The sequence below is a fragment of the Salmo trutta genome, chromosome 12, assembly GCF_901001165.1.
Source record: "Salmo trutta chromosome 12, fSalTru1.1, whole genome shotgun sequence".
NCBI lineage: Eukaryota > Metazoa > Chordata > Actinopteri > Salmoniformes > Salmonidae > Salmo > Salmo trutta.
The window spans coordinates 37,394,578-37,418,447 of record NC_042968.1 but is presented as its reverse complement, the minus strand read 5'-3'; the positions used below and the strand labels follow the sequence as shown (position 1 = coordinate 37,418,447).

The window sequence follows — 23,870 nt, the reverse complement described above, 5'->3', positions numbered from 1 at the left end:
CTAATCAGTTACTAATCGTCTAGCCAGAATCCATGCGTAAAGTGACCGTTGAGTCATGTATGAAAGCAGCGAAGATATACTGTGGGCCAGACAGGGTATAGGCCTAACATTTGCAGTATAACATTACATCCATTGTTCTTATGACAATACAAACGTGTGTGATATTAATGTTTACATGGACCCTTAGGTCATTTCAACAATTTGGTTTATAAAAACCCTAATACTCCTTCTTCCAAAAGTCAAACGGAATGCATTGACAAATAATGGACTAGTCTATAGACCTACATTCGGATAATGGTGAAATAATTATATGATTTCACGAATACCACAAATGTAATTATATCTATAGGCTTCTTCATTGTCAAATGATTAGTGACTGAGGTTCACCTTGGTTGGGCTGCCCTGGCACTGAAGTTCCGGGGTACCAGCCGGGCCGTGTTCCCCAAGTTCCTGTCTGACCGTTGAGCATTCTCAGCTTGTCATACATGCCATCTGCGCCCATCTGTTGCTTCTCGCTAGCCAGGTTGCGGAGGACTCTGTTTATTGATGACACCTGAAAGACAAGCAAAACGGAGCGGTTTGATTAGCGCCAGCCATGATTGAAAAATGCGCGCCGCCGCCGGTATAGTGTGTAGGCATGCGAGCACTGTGAGCGTGCAAACCTTAATGTCTATGGTGTACACATATACACATGCACGCACGCACGCGCGCGCACATATACGTCACATCCTGACAAGTGAGCTGGAAGTAAATATGTAAACAGAGCATTTCCAAATAATATTTGAGAAAATACATTTTAATAACTAGCCAAACATTGAAAATATGCCTGTTATAAACATCAACAACTGTCAATTGTATTTTTACATGTAGGCCCTATGTGGTGCAAAATTATCTAATAACGAATCAAATATAAATAATTAAATGTATGAATGTCTCTACAAGTTAACTCATGCTAACCATTTGTTGGAAATACGTAATGCATGTCTTTCACATATAACGCAGTGCATGATCTCATGACTAAATGGTTGGCTGATAATCATGCACTGCTTTCCGTCTCTGAGAAATCATTTCAGGTGGTAAAAAAAATCATGCTCATAACTTACACTCACTGCACTTACACTGGGTATATTGTCGTTGGTGCAGACCCCCTCCGACAACAGTCTGTCGCGGATCTCCCAGGCGAAAATAGACGGGCACTCCCGCTTGTACTGCGCTATCTTCCCCACCACCTCTGGAGTGGCTACCCTCGGCTTGCTGCCTCCGATCGCTCTCGGTCTGATGGAGCCAGTCTCATAGTATCTGCCAAGGATCTTACTCACGCACCCGTTGGACACCTGGATAGAAAACAATAGACACAATTCACATACATTATTTAAGACTAGTTGCGAAATTATGAAGATTACGTCAAACAATAATAAGCTTACGTTTTCATTTTCCAGCACTTGGACTTTTGAGTCATCATGGGTCTATAAACAAAAAAATATGCCTTAAATGGTATAGGATAACAGTGTGCACTTTCTAAAATGCAACTATTCTTACGGGGGAAAGTGGTGGCCTACCTACGATATGTTACCCTTAATGTTATTTGAATAGGATATAGATTATAATGAGAAGCAATTAGGCTTTGTCTGGCCTTCTTACAGCCAACAATTGTCGAAAAACGTTTTTAAATCAATAAAAAGGCTACAGTAAGGAAAAGGTCCACCATGCATCATCTTCTTCTATTTAAAATCCCATTGTTTCGTTTTATTTTGTGGTAGCTTAAAAAACCCAAAACACTGAAAGCTAGGGTTTCCTGCACCAGACAGAAAGAATGTTCTGGTCACCTGCAGAATCCTGGAGATGTCGCACGGCCGCGCGCCACTATGAGCAAGTTCGACGATTTTCTGCCTGGTGGTGTCCGGTAGCGGTCTACCGTTAACAAACACACCGCCCAGCTGGTTTACACCGCTGTGACCTGAACAGAGACAAAGGGGAGCCCAATTATTGGCTACGGTTGCAATGTAACAACAAGGTTATGATCACAACAATATGTTCTATAACAAAATAGCAGTGAGTCAGGTCTTGCTTTTCCTTTCAGATGGTTTGCTTTCAGAGCAAAGGTGAAACATGAACGTTGAAGGGAGGCATTCATCTGGAACAAAACGCCACATTTAGAATGAAGGAAATGCAGATAGTCTAGTAGTACAATTATCACCTAAATAAAAATCTAATAGTTATTTATTGTTCCATTGTTATCAGCACTCTAGACAATGGTCACTGTAATGCAACAGCCTTGAATCAACACGCACGGCAAGTGTCGACAGCATCCAATGATCTGGACCCAAACATCCCCATCCAACTGAGATGAAATCAGCAATTTAAAGGTGAAATCAGCAATTTAAAGGTGAATTCAGTCATACGCGAGTTGTCCAGCATTATTTCGCCAAGTGAGCAAGCCAACCCCAAATTCAGCGTCTTCAAATCCCCAAACTTCGAAATGAAATCCCCCAATCCTCCTCACCGCTATTCTAATGTGCTATTACGCACAAACACACCGATGTACCTTCAACACAAACACACCAATGTACCTTCAACACAAACACACCAATGTACCTTCAACACAAGCACACCAATGTACCTTCAACACAAACACACCAATGTACCTTCAACACAAACACACCAATGTACCTTCAACACAAACACACCAATGTACCTTCAACACAAAAACACCAATGTACCTTCAACACAAACACACCAATGTACCTTCAACACAAACACACCAATGTACCTTCAACACAAAAACACCAATGTACCTTCAACACAAACACACCAAAACACCACCCATTTAGGTAGCCTCAAATATAACAAACCTCAATAAATGTTATCCAAATATAAGTCTTTTAAAACACTTAATTAAGAGGTAGGTTGTAGTCGATAAGCAGGTTGAGTAAAGCATGGAAAGAGCCAGCAAACCTGAAGCCAAATGGGACGGATGCCTCCCCGGAGTGCCTTACTGTGCTCCAGATCTCCGCTGCCTTCTCTTGCGCTGCCGCCTGCTACATTGACTCCGGGAGCAGAGGCTCCTTAGCAATAAATAAGCTCCAAATATAGAAGAGGGGGGAAATGTGATGAGGCTGGCTGACATTTGTCTTTAAAATAAAGCTAGCTGCACGTCAAGTTTGAGCTTAATTTCTGGAAATAGGCGGAAGTCGCCTCGGATCATGCATGGGAAGGCTAATTGAAAAGATCAGTTGGAGCACTTGTGGCAGGCATGTCACTTTATGACACAGCTCTGCTTTTGAAAAACGCATCGTCACGACAAATAGTAGCACGATAAAACGACCCTTTCTGTCTGGATTTGGATATCACTCAGACAAAATTGGACGCTACTCGTTTACCCTTCGAGGGAAGCTTCGTTTTAAGGTGACCAGGGGCGACGCGCGGGCACAACAACGAGGGCGCGCTTGGATTCTCAACATATTAAATCTGACATCTCGGTTTTTTTCTCTTGTTTGTATTTGGCAACAAATCCTCTCAGCCACTACAATCCTGTTGTGTGCAATCAGTGGGCGATCTGCTTGGGAATACGTTGTATGTGCGCTATAAATGGGAACAATACGCATTACGCACGTTTTGTGCCAATTAAAAGCCATGTTTTGAGTGAAAATAAATCTGTTTAACATAATTAAACACTGCTCTTAGGCCACTATGTGTAATGATCCTTATCCGACGTGGACCTGATTAATAGTAAATCCATTATCATCCCTCTGGCTCTTTGGTAATTCCAGGATTAAGTGGAATTAATAGACGCCTTACTCTCAAATAGGCCTGTCCGCGCTAAGCAGCGGTCCGCTGTGGGTTTACATGGTTGCAGCGTCACCTCAACACATCTAGAACCATCATATACATCCACAGGATCGATATAGCCGTCAGATAAGGATATCACATACCATTTCAGCTCTCCAAAGGTTAAGTCTTAATCATGTGCCCAATTCCCCACGGCGAGCAGCGTCGATCTCGCCCGCTGGCGCTGATTATGCGCCTTGTATTCTATTACTAGTCGACTAATAGGAAAACATATGGTGTCAATTTGGACGCTCCCCTCCATATACACACAGGAGTTGTTAGCACAAAAGCCACCGAAGCCGCGGCGACCTTTAAACAACACATAGAGCCGGGCCCAGTGATATCTCCTCGGCCATTCTCACCAGAAATCACAAGCCAAGCCAGGGGAGCATCCCATTAACATCAATTTGGGGCAATGCAGGAGCAGAGGGGGCTGTACATAGCTTTAACGACGCCTCATTTAAAACATCATCTCAATAAAGGAGAACTGGCAAGCAAACATAATCTGTGATTAAGCCATTTGTCAGCGCACAGAGCACTGGGTAATGCCAAGGTGGCCTATATGACGCATAATGGACTTCCCATGTTGTTCAAAATAATATTCAATAGATTATGTATTTAGACGTTTAAAAACCTATGATACAAAATAAATAGTCTTCAATGAAACATTCCTGTATAAATTGTCCTACTTAATCTGACCTACATTCAAGCCTTTTGTTCTGCATGTTGTCATTTTCCCTTATAGGGAACAATATCATATTCCCTACTTGCATTGCAAATATAACCTACAGGCCTACAACAAGGTAACAATATGCCCTACACGTGATCTAGCTATAGGTACATTGAATTCAGACAGATTAAAATGTGACTATATAGGCACGTGTTACAGCACATGCACGTCATCAAGGTGAGGAGAATAGCAGAGAGGAAATCATTCTACACACCTTCATCACAGATGTCATAGACCTCTAGTCCAGCAGCAAGACAAGAGAGAAAATAACGTTACTTTTCATCCTTTATGGTTTAGTTCATTTCACCGGTAATTATGTCTGCAACTCATATGGACCATTATGATAAACAATCCAGACAAATAATAACACACTACAGACTAGAAAGCAATATAGGCAACACACAGTCACTTTTCCTTTATGGCGCCATGCAAGACAATATCATATTTTATCATGTTGTTGTTTTGCCGTGAGTTTAGGCCAATATGTACAGTTGTACTCTGTTGTTATTGTAATGTAGGAATCTCCATTCTAACTCCGGCTCTGTTCAGGAGGAGACTAGTCTACATTAGACATGATCAATATTCCTCCTTTTTCAGCAATGTCCTTCTTTCCCTTCCCATTCTCCGCCCAGCTAATAGTGTACGCAGCCTGGCAGTCAGCAGCCTGGCAGTCAGCTCTAAAGCTAATGCAGACGGCTGTGCAATTATTTAATACCAACTCAAGCGGAATGAAAAATCTCCCCCTTCAACCCAACCCAACCCCCAACCCCCTCTACTCTCTCTCTCTCTCTCTCTCACCCTCTCTCTCTCTCTCTCTGTCTCTCTCTCTCTCTCCCTCTCTCTCTCTCTCTCTCCTCTCTCTCCTCTCTCTCTCCTCTCTCCCTCTCCTCTCTCTCTCCTCTCTCTCTCTCTCTCTCTCTCTCTCTCTCTTTCTCTCTCTGTGCACACAGCAGAAAACTAAAACAATCTGTGCAGATTAATGGAGGATATATAATTAGACTATAACTGTCAATGTTCAGTAACTCTGCGGTCTGGAAGGGGCCATATAACATGCATTACATATAAACACAAGGACACGGTAAATTAACAACATCAAGAGCAACACAGAATTTTAAATATTAAAACTAAAAACAAATCATAAACTGTGGAAAAAAAGAATACAAATAAAGCTAATATGCTAAGGAGTATGTTAAGGGTACGTTATGTTAAGGGCACCATAAAGACAGAAGGGTAGTTGTGGCTGCATGCATTCATATCTCCACTTGCGGTTAGTATCAAAGTTTTAAAACAAAAATATGCAAATTCACTTACTGTTCTGCATCATCGAGGCTACGCCAGACTCCCACGTGGCTTGGCTGTGGTATTCTATGCGTCATAAGGAAATAACAATGATAACAATGTTAGTATCAGCATAATTATAATGTAATGGCTATTCAAAGTTAAGAATTACAATTCACAAATGTTCTCTCTTTTAAAAAAAAATATATTTCGTATTTTTTCTCTTTTAGTTACTTCGAATTCCAAGGCAATTAGGGTGGATACTTTGGTGCAATACAATCATAATGTTGCTCTGTAATTATAAATTCCACATAGCCATAATCCATGTGAATTGGCACATCCCCATTGTATATATATTTTAGCATTAAACTTGCCTGGAAATAGAGTTGACTGTCGGCTTAAAACAATTTAGCCAATCTTAATGTCTCCCTAGGACAAAGCAAAACAGTATATTAGTACAGCCCTAACGAAGACTGTGTTACATTTTACAAGTAAAGCCTACTAAAAATTATTATTCAATTAGAATTGTAATTAATAAATAGGCTACTGTCGATTTGGCGTTTATTCATATGAGAACATTTATATTTCTGTATCTTTTTATTTATTTTGGGAAGCCTGAAGTTCGAAGAAACGGGCACTTAATAGGCCTAATTGAAGATGGTAAAATAAATAAATTAGGCCTAATTGAAGATGGTAAAATAAATAAATTAGGCCTAATTGAAGATGGTAAAATAAATAAATTAGGCCTAATTGAAGATGGTAAAATAAATAAATTAGGCCTAATTGAAGATGGTAAAATAAATAAATTAGGCCTAATTGAAGATGGTAAAATAAATAAATTAGGCCTAATTGAAGATGGTAAAATAAATAAATTAGGCCTAATTGAAGATGGTAAAATAAATAAATTAGGCCTAATTGAAGATGGTTGCTATTCGTTGGCAAAACCATCGCATGGTTTATTGATCACCTGTTTCTGATTCCTTGACGTGTTTTTTTTTGTTCTACTTGATGGCTTATAAACGAGCCTAAACACAAAGCAACGGCCACAGAGGATGTTCCTAGTTATATAAAAATCTAGACCCTCTCGCCCAATGTGTACAGTGACACACGCTGTCTACCTCGCCTCAATGCTCTGCAAAAGTACAAACCAGGAGGGGGTAGAGGCCGGCGTACAAAGCCTGCCGGAGTCCCAACAATGCACCCCTTTCTACCACCATACCCAAACCCGGGGCCGCACAACTCGGCCTCCACAACTAGCAACACATCTTCCCACTAAACGTACCAACAACTCCAGAATACAAAGACCCGAAGGCATGCACCCCCTCCGGGACCCTACACACAACACCTTCTCACTGGCACAGCGGATGACCGTGACCTCGGGTCCCCGTAGCCCAATGTGGGATTTGTTTGTTACGTTTAGGGAAATGTAAAAGTAATTTCTTGTTCTAAATATCTGGAGGTAATGGTGTAGCTGGTGACGGTTGTTAGGCGGTAGTAACAGATACAACAGCTCAGTGGGGAGCTCAATCAGAAAAGACAAACGCAATAAAGAACCTTTTCAAATAGACGGTTAAAAAGGGGGCCGGTGGAGGAATAGTCTGAAGTTTCATTTTGTCTCTTTACGCAAAAACAACCCTGTTGTGGGCATGTGTGTACTGCAGCCGAACCTAAGATTTGAAACATGAATTGTCTTGAGAAGTGAGACTTACAAGTACCTACTTTCTGGAGAAAGTAGCCTATTGCAAAAACAACGTGTTTCCAATGCCATTTTGCAATTTATCAGAACACTGTTAACAGTAACAATTGTTGTGTTGCAAACGGAGGAATACTTTTTGGTGAGGAAATGTGTCCGATATTTTGTCACGTCAGTCCTGTTCTTAGAAGTAGGCTGAAAACAATGCATTTTATTTTTACAATGCAAATGCCCTCAACTCATTCATTTAGATTCCTCCACATTCATTCCAATATTTAAACTGCGTAAAAGTACAAACCCACCAATGCAAAAATAAATCTCTCGACAATACACACAACAACCCCGGAAGTGGCGAATGGTAAAATAATCCTCAATTCCTCTCTGCCTTGAAAACAATATTTCTGTTAAATATTTGGAGAACTGCCATTCAGCAGTGTCCCACTCCCAGCATGTCTGTATAGACACCATCGGCCTAGTTAATCATTTAGTTAGGCTCGGAAAGTCTGCGGTTGTTGCTGAGGTTAACAAGGGTCTAATCTGAATTTATTTTCCTTTAGTAGTACCTAATCCGTAACAACAATCAACAACAATCGTCTTAATTAAACATGCTTATTCAGGCTGCTGGATCCTGAGGTCACAACATTCACATGCAGAAATACATTACGATCTCAAACAATGGCTCCGTAGGAAGGTGTGAGCACTATGCATTTACATGCACTAAGCACCTTAGTGTTATCTTTAATGTAATACTGGGTTATTAGCCCGTTTCTGTAAGGGGAAGTAGGCCTATGATAATTTAACGACACAAATGAAACCATAACATTTATGATTAGGCTATAAGTGAAATATAGGCCTAACTTTCAGCTACTTTCGTTTGACAGTTTTATTTATTTAGAATCAGTGAACGTGACGCTATCTTAAACATTTTTGTGTTGTGCAGATATACTTTCTATGTTGACAAAAACATAAATATGACAATATTATAATAGGCTATGTATTTAGCCTTTTAGTATGAATGCTTTGTTTTATTGTATTATAATTATAAAACGTTTTGAAGTATGTTAGTACGCTTAAATACCTGTAGTGATAATTGTAACTATTTCTGCACAAGACTTCTCTTTCTTAGAAGAAAAGTTACATTTGAAGTATATTTTCTTTGGTACGCAAACTAGAGGAAAAATAAATAGGCCCACCGTGTACTGGAGCATTTTAGAGAAGGCACTTGGGTGACTCCGCTGCCTATGAATCAAACTGACACCATTCCTCAACGGGTCATTGCTCCCCATTCTCCACGATGATCACTGTCTCGGCCTAACGTGACTTTTTACTCTTTGCTGTCATAAATAAGCATTAAGCTATCCGTAAACACCAACACAACCGATCATTAAAGAGCACATAAAATAAACAGGAAAGCCAGCCCGAATGCCGCTTCAAATCGCACTGTACAACTCCAGAGTAGGAGTAGAATACAAGCAGCCTAGTAGGGGCTACACTTTCTACACAAACTCCAACCTATAGCCTAGCGATACTATTCTGCAGCCTGGGAGATGCATATTGCGCAATAATAATAATATATTCGTTTTCAATTATTGATTGTTCTGCATTAAATCGAACCTATTTTAAGTGATGAATGTTTGCAGGGTTGCAGACTGGGTTGAAATGCACAGACAATATTTTACTGGGAAGATATCCACTCTCACCTTTTTGAGGCATCCTGCGTCGCTGTCAAAAGTCCTTGTCAAATAGTTCTCCGCGCCACAGAAATAGAACAAATGCAGGGCAGTCTATTGTGGTGGTTTTTCAGTAAGAGGAAACAATAGTTTTCCAGTGATCTTCAGCGGAGACGGAAGGGATATCCCTGCGAAGGAGACAGAGATTGACAGTGAACTCAGATGTCAGGACCGCGGAGGGAGCGAGAATGTGCGCTCGTGTGAGTGAGCGAGATAGCGAATGAGAGAGTGGGGCAGAGAAGGAGAGAGGGAGAAGGGGAGGGAGGGAAAGAACTGCAGAAGAAGAGGGGTTGGAGGCTAAGAGAGAACACACCTATGCTGATTGGTGATGGTACAAGTGTATTACTGTATGTGTTTCTGGTCTGCTGTGCTCTGTGCGTTGCCTCGACCTCTGTCCTCGTCGGCCCCTACGGAAACACTTCCCCCTCCACCAAAGCGGGAAATGGGGCCGAGCGAGAGAGAAGAGAGACCCGTCTCCTCAACCCACTAATCAGCAGACACATGCAAATAACCCTCTTTCTCTCTCTCTCTCTCTCTCTCTCTCTCTCGCTCTCTTTCCCTCGCTATCTGAATATTGCCTGCCCTACTATGCAAAGAAGCTGGATTGCCTCGGAGATCCCCATTGGAGAGAAAGCAAAGGCCTGGTGGGTCTCAGCAGAGGCCGAGTTGGTTCCGTGGTGGTGGGAATCTCAGGCATGTTTTACAGCTAAACCTGAGTGCACGACGCGGGGAAACGGAGGATGTGGACGTATTTTGAAGCAGTCAGCTCCATGAATTGAACATTCTTTCCACGGAGCTGATTTCAAATCGTTCTTGTGTTATCGAGCGTGGGCTGTGCCTATTTCCGTGGGAAATTTGCCTACAGATAAATGTTTTCTTTTGTTTTAGACGTATTGCTATCGTGCAGCCTCTATTATTTTCCGTACTCATTTTTCCAATGCAATCTTGGAACAAACTTCATATTTACTTTGGGTCTGCATGAAAACAAATAGTTTCTGAGTTTCTGTCAACAGCTCTGTATGGCTGTTTGCAATGGTTGTGAAGTGTCTCCCTGGAGTGCATAGTGAGTTGGCCCTTGGTGATCAGGGCCACTACTAATGACAAATGAGCTGAGGAGGGCTCCCCATTGACAGCTGTGGCTTTTAAAGGGGAAACTGTTTACTTTGTGTATTAAGTACACTTGTAAATTACCACTAATGTCGCCTACTCGCAAACAAACGCAAACTTTCCCCACGTGCCTTTGTTGACTGTTTGGTATCACCTTCTGACTGCTCAGCCTGTCATGGACATTGTAAACACACCGACACACACGGTATTGTCCGCCATGCGTAAAGGGCCCCTGCTTTTAGGCAAGCTCTGCTGCTTGTTATGGACGCATTTGCAAGGCAAGGCGACGTCACTCCTATTACCTGACGGCAAATAACTCGCGTAAATAAAGTGAAGCAAATGACTGGTCAGCAATGACCACACGCTCCCTAACTGCGCCGGTTTAATTATCGGCCATTACGACACACCTCAGCGCATCCGAAAGCAACCCCTCGGAGCCCGTATTGAAGCTTACACTCGTAGCTTGCGAAGCACCAGTCTCAGTGCTGGGAGGCCCCGTCGCTTATTCCAAAGGACCAGGGCCGGTGGAGGAGGGGATGCGAGCTGTTTGGATGTGTGGAGCCAACCCAAAGCAAAATTGGGGTACAAAAAAGGGGAGATGGAGAGACGGAGGAGGAGAGGGGGATGGGTTGGGGCTCTTTTTTGGAGAGTGCAGAGCATGAAATGAAGTAATGGAGGGAGGCCTACACTTGACTTCCTTTGACGTGAAAAAGTCAGAGCTCATCAATAAACTACCTCGGAGGTGAAAGAGGGCTCCCTGACAACCATCACATTCCTAACTACGGGTTCAATGAGGAGACAAACGACGCTGCCTGAGGGGGGGGGTGAATGGGGCCCTCAGTGGGCGCGCGAGATAATGAGCCGCGAGGACCAGCACAAACTGTCACCCAGAGTCCTGCGGTGAGGAACAAGAACAACACTTCGGACAGAACTTTCTCCCCAAACAAGCTGTAAACTAACCCACCATTTTGTTCCATTTCTCCTCCACTGTGTTTAGTCACTGAAGCTGGTGGCCTATTCGACTAGATTATTGCTTTTGTTTCTAGTGTTTGACTTTGTTTTGGGATCGTGTGTTTGTGTGTTTGTACATGAAGATTAGTCCTGATGGTATAATGAGTATCTTGTTCAGGGAAACTTTATTCTGATAATAGAGGAATTGGCAGATTATGATAAACCTAAAAGTGCTTGTGCAGCTAGTAAGGTGAGCAGAACAGTTTAATACTACAGCCACATGCATGACATGCCAGCACACATGTTTACATAAATCTTGTTGCAAGAAATGACCGTGTGGAAACTGTGCAGAATGCAAAAAAATTCAACTATATTGGTCAGATTCTCCAGATTCACCACATTCACCAGATTCGCCAAACTTTTCACCTGCTACTTTCAGAATAGAGTGAAAATGTACTTCTTACAGCAGGTGCACACTTAGAACCCAAATGCATGACAACATTGTTAGGCCTATTTAATTACAATATTTGTTTTGATTTAATGAATGCACCTTTGCAAAATCCTACACACACAATCGTGATTCGTGTTGTTGAAAGTGTAGCCTAATTTTTGTTTTTCAACGAATCATAAAGAATAAAAATAAAACATAATCAAATGTTTTAACCATATGAATTATGTTTGTATATGCATTTAAATATGCTTGGGCTAATCTAACTTTCAAAAGTGAATAACATCACATTTCTGCTAATTTACAGGCAAAATATAGGCCTCTACGAAGGACACTGCTAGTAGTGACGTATATATGTAACCACACCACATTGTCATTCTAATTGAATAGCCATCCGCTTGTAAGCAGTCTGCAGCTGACGAACATTCACTACTAACCCGCTTCAGTGAAAGACAGAATCCCTGATGAGTGTGTCGAGTTGTTTTCTCTGCAGACAATAGCCTATACGTCCAATAGATTATTGATTTATCTGGGAAAGTAAATCCGCTCCGAGTGCTATATGCGTTGTCTCCATTCTTCTACTCACGAAACGTTCAGTTTTTCTTGACTCACTTGAAGTTCCAGATCAAATATAGTAATAAATAATAATTCCTTTTGAACGATCATGCTCGTTGAAGTGCAAATATATATATTTCTCTGTTTAAGGGGAAGCTTCTACAAGGTAAGTGTGAAAATGTAGTAAAACGAGTAACTGTATACAGACTAGCAATTAGCCCAATTCGGATTAGCAGCAATGCCAAAGGACCTGAAAAGAAATCCTAATCTTGTCGCTATTTTCCCCTGAGGCAAAGTGGTCTTTGAGGCCCCTCTAAAAACTTTGGAGACAAAAAATCATAGGAGGGAGGAGGGGTGAACACGGCTGACGTCATGCGAGAGAGAGAGAGAGAGAGAGAGCGAGAGAGAGAGAGAGAGAGAGAGAGAGAGAGAGAGAGAGAAGGAGGTCTATTAGAAAACATCAACAAAGCGGAGTGGGGCGCGCTGGCCTCCATTGATTTATCGAGATTTGAGGGACATGGGGACCGTTGAGCCATTGTGACCGACAGAGAGAGCTTTATCATCTCAATAGTTCTCTAATTGTAGAGCAGGCAGTAGGACGAGTCTTCCATGAGAGGGAGGGAGCTGTCATCATTCAGCGACTCCACATTCTCTGTGATTTTGCAGGACACTGACCCTTCCTTCTGTAGACCTACAAAGTCTGGGCCAAGCAGACAAAATTGCATGAGCGTAGAATAAATGGAAAATTAATGCATTTGCCAATTGTTTCATATTTTTTCGAAAGGTAATAACTATCCTTTGTGGTTAAAATACATTTGATTAGAAAAATATAGTAATAGGGATATGAATTAATATATGAATTATTTTATAGTTACTGCCTAATGACATTAAAATATAGCCTACATTGGCATTAACATTTGCACTGAATTACTCCAATATTATTGGAGATAACATTATTTAGATTAGGCTATATATTGTTGTAACCTACTTATACTATCTATAATAATGTGGTGTTGTTACAATAATAATTATTATTATTTGTGTTAAGATTATTTAACATCGTTAAATTTCATAGAAAATTCGACAAAACGAAATGTCTTCGAAGACACTCCACCAAATGAGATTTTAAAACGTATAATTCATTATAAAAGAGCGTTTGCAAGTTAACAAACGTATTTGGCCTACACACCATTCAGTTTTAAACCAACAACCATTTGACTAACTCCAGGCTGCTTCGGGTTTCTGCATGGCTCAAAGATATTCACAAATGTACATTTTGTGACATATTGTGCCGTGGAGCTCGTGCCGTCGGGAATGCAGCTGTCTTTTACTGTCAGGGCATAACTCGACCTCTTCGCACGTCACACTAACCAGCTGAATTCTGCAAACAAATACAATACATTTTAGGATCAACCTAAAGTTTGTTGTTGAATAATGGTTTGCTCTCATCCCAAAACAATTATCTTACAAGCTGAGGGAACTGAAATGGACGTTATGGGCTCTGGGCTGCAAGGGAAATGATGTCAACACGACATACAGTAAGTCTATGCGTAAAACGCATTTTATAAGCATTTCGCTGGACCCGCGATAACGTCTGCGTATGGGACCAATAAACTTTGATTAAAAATAGATTTTGCTCTATTAATATAATATGATAACTTCTTATAGCGATTTAGGAGTTATTGTGTTAGTGAAAATACCAGCCGCAGGCCTAAAGATGCTGAAAGTGTACTCAACATTACAATGGCTTTCTCTATGTAAAGTTAGCTATAGACTTGAACTCATCACTTCAACTTGTATAACAAACTTTCTCTGAGTGAGGCATTTAAGTGAAAAGTCCTACAAGGTGAATTCGTAATCTCAGTTGTCTAATTTAGCTCCTTGACTGACGTCTGGCAGGGAATGTGGCGTGAGGACGCTAGAAGGCTGGAGTGTGGATGAACCGTGAAGCCCTCTCCTGGCAGAAGACGGTCTGCTCGGAGGTGATGGTGTCACGGCGCTCCTCCGCGGCCTGGCAGCTGGAGAAACGCGGTCACCAATAACAACTAACACGACAGGTTGGCCTGGGTGCGCAGGGCTCGGTACTCCACTTATTAACGACCAGCTCGAACGAAATGGACCGTGGATCACACTGTAATTGCATGTTATAAAATGCACAGGAGCACGAGAACACGAAAACCCTATTTCAGTTAACGATCTAAAGCTTTGGCTACCTCATTTTCAATCAACGGTGAACCATTTTAAAGCTACATTATCGTTTTATTTGCCTTAATTATTCTTCAAACGTTTCAATTCAAATTGGGTAACTTTCAAATAATTTACTTGAGCTAAAAGTAAGCATATAAGGTAGACTATAACGTAGACTCGTGATAACGTAGACTCATGATAATCATATAACGTAGTCTCATGATAATCAGGCTAAAATGTGTGTAGGTTTGTTAGGCTATTTGGTTATTGAAGAAATATGCACAATTACCATTTGGATGGTTTATATCAGTCATACTAAACTGTTGGAATTACAATGCGTCAAACGCAGTGTAAATAATAGAACATGTCAATATCGATGCCGAGCTCCGTGCGCGTTAAAGCTTCTAACCAGACTTGTGTAAGCGCGTCTTACTCTCTACCTCAGTGAAGATCGCTAATTACACGCTACCCGAGTCATCAACTCCTGCGCTACGATACTAGCAAAAGCACAGTCGCATGACCCATCAAAAGACCATGCGCAACAGTGTTTACACTGCCTCCAGTAACACTGAGATGATCCACGTTAACTATCTAGGCTGAAACTCAGCCTTCTGTATAGCCACACGGGTCCATCAAACACCTTCATAAACATCACATGCATTCTAAACTTTGTAAGCTTTGGCAACAACACAAAAGCACACCACTGATGATACCATCCCGGATGCGCACAGTATAGACAGAATACACAGCATAGCCAACGAAATCCTTTTATACATTTTGACAATCCGAAGCGAAGAAAAAACTCCGATATGCACAGCACTCTAAACATGCAGTAGGGTGATAAGTAATCCGATTGAAATGTGAGATGTATAAATCACCTGCTGCGTAGAAAGTCAGCTGATGTAGGTTGTAGAGGACGCAGACCTGAGACCGATATCCTGCTGATACCAGCACTCGCTCCTTCACCCTCCAAATGGTCACTGGAACAAATCAAGATAAAGTTATGGGTCCAGATTACATTCGGATCCGCCGCGGAGTTGAAATGTCAATGAGAGTGAAAAAAGACTGCCTCGCTTACCACCAACTTTCCCTTAGCATCAGCCTCAACTTGGCAGTGATTGGCTAGAGCGACGGTCCGACGTCACCTTCCGAGGCATGGAATGGGGGAAGTTCTATATGGAGCACTTGCACCCGCCACAATTCAATCAACCCACCATCTTTATTGTCTTTAACTTTGACTGAAAAATAGGGTCGATTTCTTTTATTTTAAATCTCTTTGCAACTTGATTATAGGTTATATTGGATGGAATCTGAACATTAGGCTATGTAAAAAGTTTCAGAAAATTATTTGACAGGTTAAAATGGGAACATATGTGCAAAATAGAAGTAGGCTAATTAAGAATGTGGACTTTTATATTTACTAGTGCACCATTTACTAATGGACACATTATGTCATTTATGGGCAAATGGAATGGCAGCTTTCAGTCAGATGACCGCATGCCTATGACGGCATCAGCTTCTCTCTATTACACACTCTTATTACACACACACGTAACATAACAAATCTACATCTAAAATCGATGGTTTATTCATATTATTATAAGGCCGTACTTGCTAAAAGCTGACTTGCAGTACACCGCACAAAGGCCTACAAGTAAACAAAAACAAGTCCTCACGGAGCTGAAGGATTGTTGGTGATCACGGAGTTGAAGGATTATTGGTGATCACGGAGTTGAAGGATTATTGGTGATCACGGAGTTGAAGGATTGTTGGTGATCACGGAGTTGAAGGATTGTTGGTGATCACGGAGCTGAAGGATTGTTGGTGATCACGGAGCTGAAGGATTGTTGGTGATCACGGAGTTGAAGGATTGTTGGTGATCACAGGGCTGAAGGATTGTTGGTGATCACGGAGCTGAAGGATTGTTGGTGATCACGGAGCTGAAGGATTGTTGGTGATCACGGAGCTGAAGGATTGTTGGTGATCACGGAGCTGAAGGATTGTTGGTGATCACGGAGTTGAAGGATTGTTGGTGATCACGGAGTTGAAGGATTGTTGGTGATCACGGAGCTGAAGGATTGTTGGTGATCACGGAGTTGAAGGATTGTTGGTGATCACGGAGCTGAAGGATTGTTGGTGATCACGGAGTTGAAGGATTGTTGGTGATCACGGAGCTGAAGGATTGTTGGTGATCACGGAGCTGAAGGATTGTTGGTGATCACGGAGCTGAAGGATTGTTGGTGATCACGGAGCTGAAGGATGTTGAATTGCACTGAGGGCGGAGGAAGCATCGATGGTATTATGGAGGAGGGTCATGCATTAAATTACATGATTATCTGTTGGAAAATCATGTCCCGTCGAAGTGGAAATATTTCCCCTTTTTAAATAAATATTGAAAGTATTGATATTTCACTAACATGGTTAATGTGTAAAATCGATATATTATTTTATTAACACAGTAACCTACTTATTGTTCTACAAGTTCTGGGCTTCGTGAAGGTATCACCTCTGTCATGCCTTGACTTTCAGAGAAGAGGATATACAATAACATGTTGGAATTGTTTGTGAAGAGCAATGTATATATAGCAACCTGAAAATGATCACTTTCCCTTTTACATTAGTCGTTTTATAAAGTGATCCTAAAACGTTTTTTTCTTCTTCTTTATGTGCACATGTTGATAAGTTTACAATCTTCACTGGCAGAGGCGCGGAGTTAATGTATTATTGGTCCATAACCCGTAATATGCCCCCAGTTTCCCCCTTCAGAAAGGCAGGCTAAAAGCCTGCAGACACATGTCACAACCTCTGTCGTTTGTGTCAATTTGAACAGGAGGTCTTAGAGTAAATGGACAACAGCACTGCCACGCGTCTCTCAGGAAGAGGCCGGTGCGGCGCAGGGACTGGGCGGTCAGAACGACCGGTGTTCGGCCCTTTATTTGGAGTAACCACCATTAAGAGGTCGCGAAACCGTGCAACGCATCAGGGTTCTTGACATCCGTGCTGGAAACCGCACGGCTTGGCCCCGCTTATCAGGCTGTCAATAAAACGAGACGGGATGCTGCGGCTAGACCAGGTGCTCCCGTTCCCTGCCTACACGGCCCGCTCTCCAGAAGCTGATCAGGCGTGAACGCAAATCTGTCCAGCCGGTCTGCCCTCTACCACCGCCACCCCGCTTCATAATACATACAGTACAACAGCCCCTCTCTCTCTCTCTCTCCCTCTCTCTCTCTCTCTCTCTCTCTCCTCTCTCTCTCTCTCTCTCTCTCTCTCTCTCTCTCTCTCTCTCTCTCTCTCTCTCTCTCTCTCTCTCTCTCCTCTCTCCTCTCTCTCTCTCTCTCTCTCTCTCTCCTCTCTCTCTGTCTCTCTCTCTCTCTCTGTCTCTCTCTCTCTCTCTCTCATAGGAAAGGTTGAGATGGCCCAACATTTTTTTTATTGTGGATATTTTATTAATAATAAGCCTAATTTGATGTTAGAATTGTCTGCAAAAAATATTTCAGGCAGCAAATACTTTTTGAAAATGTTGTTACAGTGTAAATACTGTAAAGTTATAGTACATTATTAATGTGGCAATAAAAGCGACAAAAACAATAGCATCATAACAGTAGCAACAATAATAACCTAATTATTACAATGTAGTATAGGCCTATTTACATGATTTTATATAGGCCTAATATTTGTACTATTGATTGTGAATAGCGAAGAGAAATGCAAGGAATTCGATGGAGAGTTTGGGTCCAATTGAAACACGAGCTGTCCAGGGAATGACAATCTCTTGTTCGCTCAGACTGATAACATGTAAAACAAATTCCGTAATGTTCAGCCTCCCCTCTCCAGCCATGCAGAACATTATGCTGCTAAATACGCGTCACGAGCCGCCTGTTTACTGCCGCCGTTGCACACAGAGATAAAGGTCCTAACGAAAAGCGGAGAGATACAGGGAGAAAGTTGAAGACTTCTGAATGGAGGAGGAATTTCACGTCTTGGTTTGGATTGATTGCAATGGCAGCAAGGTACGTCTGAACACCAACGAGATGGTGTGGCGCGTTCACATCTGTTTTGTGTGTTCTGTATTGTGACATTATAGTATTGAAGTTATTTGTATGGTTTATTATTTTTATTGAATAGATAGCTAAACGAACATCAACAAACAAGACAGTAAAATGAGATAAACGGCGCGTCATGAGAGTGCTCAACTCATGCTGCTGAAGAGAACGGAAAGCTACATGTTTTTAACTGTGACATCCAATACATGCTTTAAGTTCAACGACGTTTTCACAACTCGGAATGAATAAGAGATCAATTAGGTCATCTAGCCTGTCACATCATGTCTTCCACCTCAGTTAGGCGACACCATTAGGCCACAACATTACGACTTAATATGCACAAAATGCAATCCGTATGAATGTATTGGCATTGAGCATGTATAAGTATGAATGTATTCACATTGAGCATGTATAAGTATGAATGTATTCACATTGAGCATGTATAAGTATGAATGTAATCACATTGAGCATGTATAAGTATGAATGTATTCACATTGAGCATGTATAAGTATGAATGTATTCGCATTGAGCATGTATAAGTATGAATGTATTCACATTGAGCATGTATAAGTATGAATGTAATCACATTGAGCATGTATAAGTATGAATGTATTCACATTGAGCATGTATAAGTATGAATGTATTCGCATTGAGCATGTATAAGTATGAATGTATTCACATTGAGCATGTATAAGTATGAATGTATTCACATTGAGCATGTATAAGTATGAATGTATTGGACTTGAGCATGTATAAGTATGACTGTATTCACATTGAGCATGTATAAGTATGAATGTATTGGACTTGAGCATGTATAAGTATGAATGTATTCACATTGAGCATGTATAAGTATGAATGTATTGACATTGAGCATGTATAAGTATGAATGTATTCACATTGTGCATGTATAAGTATGAATGTATTCACATTGAGCATGTATAAGTACGAATGTATTCACATTGAGCATGTATAAGTATGAATGTATTCACATTGAGCATGTATAAGTATGAATGTATTCACATTGAGCATGTATAAGTATGACTGTATTCACATTGTGCATGTATAAGTATGAATGTATTCACATTGAGCATGTATAAGTATGACTGTATTCACATTGTGCATGTATAAGTATGAATGTATTCACATTGAGCATGTATAAGTATGACTGTATTCACATTGAGCATGTATAAGTATGAATGTATTCACATTGAGCATGTATAACCCACCCATTCCCCTCTCTCCCTCTCCACTGCTCCTCTCTATTCCCCCTCTCTCCCTCTCCACTGCTCCTCTCTATTCCCCCACTCTCCCTCTCCACTGCTCCTCTCTATTCCCCCGCTCTCCCTCTCCACTGCTCCTCTCTATTCCCCTGCTCTCCCTCTCCACTGCTCCTCTCTATTCCCCCTCTCTCCTTCTCCACTGCTCCTCTCTATTCCCCCACTCTCCCTCTCCACTGCTCCTCTCTATTCCCCCTCTCTCCCTCTCCACTGTTCCTCTCTATCCCCATATCTCCCTCTCTACTGCTCCTCTCTATTCCCCCTCTCTCCCTCTCCACTGCTCCCTCTCTATTCCCCCTCTCTCCCTCTCCACTGCTCCTCTCTATTCCCTTCTCTCTCCCTCCACTGTTCCTCTCTATCCCCATATCTCCCTCTCTACTGCTCCTCTCTATTCCCCCTCTCTCCCTCTCCACTGCTCCTCTCTATTCCCCCTCTCTCCCTCTCCACTGCTCCTCTCTATTCCCCCTCTCTCCCTCTCCACTGTTCCTCTCTATCCCCATATCTCCCTCTCTACTGCTCCTCTCTATTCCCCCTCTCTCCCTCTCCACTGTTCCTCTCTATCCCCATATCTCCCTCTCTACTGCTCCTCTCTATTCCCCCTCTCTCCCTCTCCACTGCTCCTCTCTGTCCCTCCTTTTCTGCTTCTCTGTCTCACTCACTCCCCCATTTCTATTTTTCTCTCTCCCCTTTCTCTCTCTCCCTCCATTTATCTCTACTCTCTCTCTCTCTCTCTCTCCCTCTCTCTCTCTCTCTCTCAATCTCTTCTCCCTCTCTCTCTCTAGCTCTCCCCTCCCTCTCTCTCTATCCTGTGTGAAATGTTTTAATAAGCCCCAGTCTCTGTGTTGAGGATTTGATTTGTTTTCTCCCAGCTCCCTGGCCCTGGATCGAGCCATTATCCGAATTCCCCCGGGGTGATTGGATGCATTTTGTCCGGAGTAGACAGCCACGTCCTGGATGTTAGGAATTCACTTTGGCTCAACGTGACAAGGCTGACTTCGATCTACAATTGCATCTGAAAGAGCAGCTAGCTGAAAACTCCTCCGCCATTAAGCGCTGCTCTTCCCTATATAACAACATCCACCATTTGCACACAAATGCTCACACCTCACATCTCTGCTACATACAAATGAAAGGCCCACGTCTGTACAGTGGACGCTGTAATTGTGGTGGCGCTATCGGTCAGTCAGTCTAGCCTTTCACAGAGTCGAGAGGGAAAGTACTAACGAGGGGATTTGCTCTAAATCTCTGACCCTTGAAATTAGATTAAAGATTGACAGTGGCTTGCATAAAAAAAACTCGAGATTGACACCTGCCAAGCAGGCTCTCTCGTGATTGATTCTGATGCCTGATGCTGGCAACAATAATGCTGTGGCTCGTGAGGGGCTGAGGAGGCGCACTTCTCACTCACTAGCCAGGAGTGGCTGAAGTCAGTGTCCGTGTCGCACTGTGAGCTGACAGGGGAAAATGGGAGCTAACGAGGTTGTCAGATGTCCTGACAAGACAAATGAGAGCTCGTCACACCCTGCGCTTTAATAACGTTTGTTGGCATGTGGACTAATATGTTGTTGAGTTGTGTTCTTACACTGGTACAGTCATGCCCTATGAGAGATGTATGACTGCGCATGTGCGAAAATAAATAAAGTGCATTTTCCCCCGTTCTGGTTAAGACACCAATGATGAACATGTGTGTTTATTCCTCCGTTAAGTAAACCGGTATTCCTGTCCTGAAGATGTCAGCACCAACAACGTTTAATGGAACCGTATTGCACCGTTCAAAATACAAACGTGTTGGGGCGCCTGAAACCCACAACGCAGCAGTTAATTACGCACGGCAAAATACTGTATATTACACGTCTGTTAATAAAATGATGTTGGCCTGGATTCAGCGCCACAAAGGAGGCCCTTATCCAACATACATATGTTTAAACAATGTATCTATACGTTTCAGCCCCAATGTCCACCTTGTGTTATTTAAGAGATGTTCAGTTATTTCAATACATCTTAATCCAAGGCCTTGTCATAAAACAACAACCCACAGTGGGGGGTCCAAGGAGCAACACCAGGGTTTCTCACAGAGCAGATGAGGAAGTGGGGGGTCCAAGGAGCAACACCAGGGTTTCTCACAGAGCAGCTGAGGAAGTGGGGGGTCCAAGGAGCAACACCAGGGTTTCTCACAGAGCAGCTGAGGAAGTGGGGGGTCCAAGGACCAACACCAGGGTTTCTCACAGAGCAGCTGAGGAAGTGGGGGGTCCAAGGAGCAACACCAGGGTTTCTCACAGAGCAGCTGAGGAAGTGGGGGGTCCAAGGAGCAACACCAGGGTTTCTCACAGAGCAGCTGAGGAAGTGGGGGGTCCAAGGAGCAACACCAGGGTTTCTCACAGAGCAGCTGAGGATGCACACATTGATGTAATATATAGACATATAGACTATTCTAGACGAATAGAGCGTAAGGAGCGTTAAATGGCCCATCCATACTGCTTATTCTCTCACCGAATGCTGAGAGCTCCTTCCTGTCACATGTCTGTGAAGCTGAGAGGATGCCCTGAAGACCAGATGTATTGGCTGTCTTCTCATCTGAGGACCTGGCATCTACCCCCCTGTATCCCCCTGCAGTGTGAACGGTCCCCAACCTCTCACCGAAATGCCCCAGTTTCCTCCATATTCATAGTTTGAGCACAAGACTGAATGGAACATGAAAGGTACGAACACATGTTCTTCAAATGTGAAGGTTTTGATAATTTTGTAGAAAACGTTCAATATAGACGTATTTATCAGACTTCCGCTTGCCTTGCCACCTCCCATTGCACGTTGCATTGTATAACAGAAATCCCCGTTGTATACACTGACGTAGACACAGAAGCACACGCATGGACACATGTATCCTCAAATACACACCCATGCATACCCCGACAATTAGGCAGCAAACACCCAGTTAGGCCTACTTGTAAACTGGTGTGTGTCGGGTGGGAGGATGGCAATTACGGCAGATATAATTTATGTCACGAATATCTTCGTCTTCAGACGATATAACGAAATCATCGTCGGAAAAGGTAGACCAATACGCAGCAGAGTCGATAGAGTTCATCTTGAACATTTAATGAAATTCAACACGAATACAAAAACAACAAACAAGAAAACGAACGATACACTGACAGTCTGCAAAGCAAAGCTCAACACAGCACAATCACCCACAAATCCCAAACACAAACACACCCTACTATATGAGACTCTCAATCAAAGGCAGATAGACAACACCTGCCTTCAACTGAGAGTCCCAACCCCAATTAACCAAACATAGACATACATTCACTAGACTCCCCATAGAAATACCTAAACATAAACCAACACCTGGAATTACTAAAACAAACACCCTTTTAACAAAACACACCACCCTGAACCACATAAAACAAATACCCTCTGTCACGCCCTGACCAAACTACAAAACAATTAACCTTATATACTGGCCAGGACGTGACAGTACCCCCCCCTTAAAGATGCTACCTTAACAAAAAAAATAAAAAATACCCCCAAACAATACCCAAAAGAAAATTTCCCCCTTACTAAAGGGAGGGAAGGGAGGGTGGCTGCCGTCAACGACTGCACTGTGCTACACCCCCCCTCCCCAACCCACCTATTTTTTGGAGGTGGCTCCGGCTCAGGCCATTCCAGGCTGTCTGGGCAGTCTGGCAGCTCGGGACAGTCTGGGCAGTCTGGCAGCTCGGGACAGTCTGGGCAGTCTGGCAACTCGGGACAGTCTGGGCAGTCTGGCAACTCGGGACAGTCTGGCAACTCGGGACAGTCTGGGCAGTCTGGCCACTCGGGACGTTCAGGGCAGTCTGGCCACTCCGGCAGGTCAGGGCAGTCTGGCCACTCCGGCAGGTCAGGGCAGTCTGGCCACTCCGGCAGGTCAGGGCAGTCTGGCCACTCCGGCAGTTCAGCGCAGTCTGGCCACTCCGGCAGTTCAGCGCAGTCTGGCCACTCCGGCAGTTCAGCGCAGTCTGGCCACTCCGGCAGTTCAGCGCAGTCTGGCCACTCCGGCAGTT

At 42.8% G+C, this 23,870-nt stretch overlaps 1 protein-coding gene across 7 annotated transcripts; it reads right to left on the bottom strand.

Annotated features, from left to right (window-relative positions):
* Window positions 1–479: 479 nt before the first annotated feature.
* LOC115203491 (paired box protein Pax-6) lies at window positions 480–15,683 on the bottom strand (the record flags this gene model as incomplete). 7 transcript variants are annotated; one of them, XM_029768210.1, is given in 9 exon segments in its annotated part: window positions 480–553; window positions 1,119–1,334; window positions 1,425–1,466; window positions 1,827–1,957; window positions 4,773–4,796; window positions 5,870–5,923; window positions 6,211–6,265; window positions 9,230–9,387; window positions 15,386–15,683. In XM_029768210.1, coding segments are annotated over 6 exon segments (500 nt in total), but the record flags the coding sequence as incomplete, so codon positions are not given.
* Window positions 15,684–23,870: the final 8,187 nt, after the last annotated feature.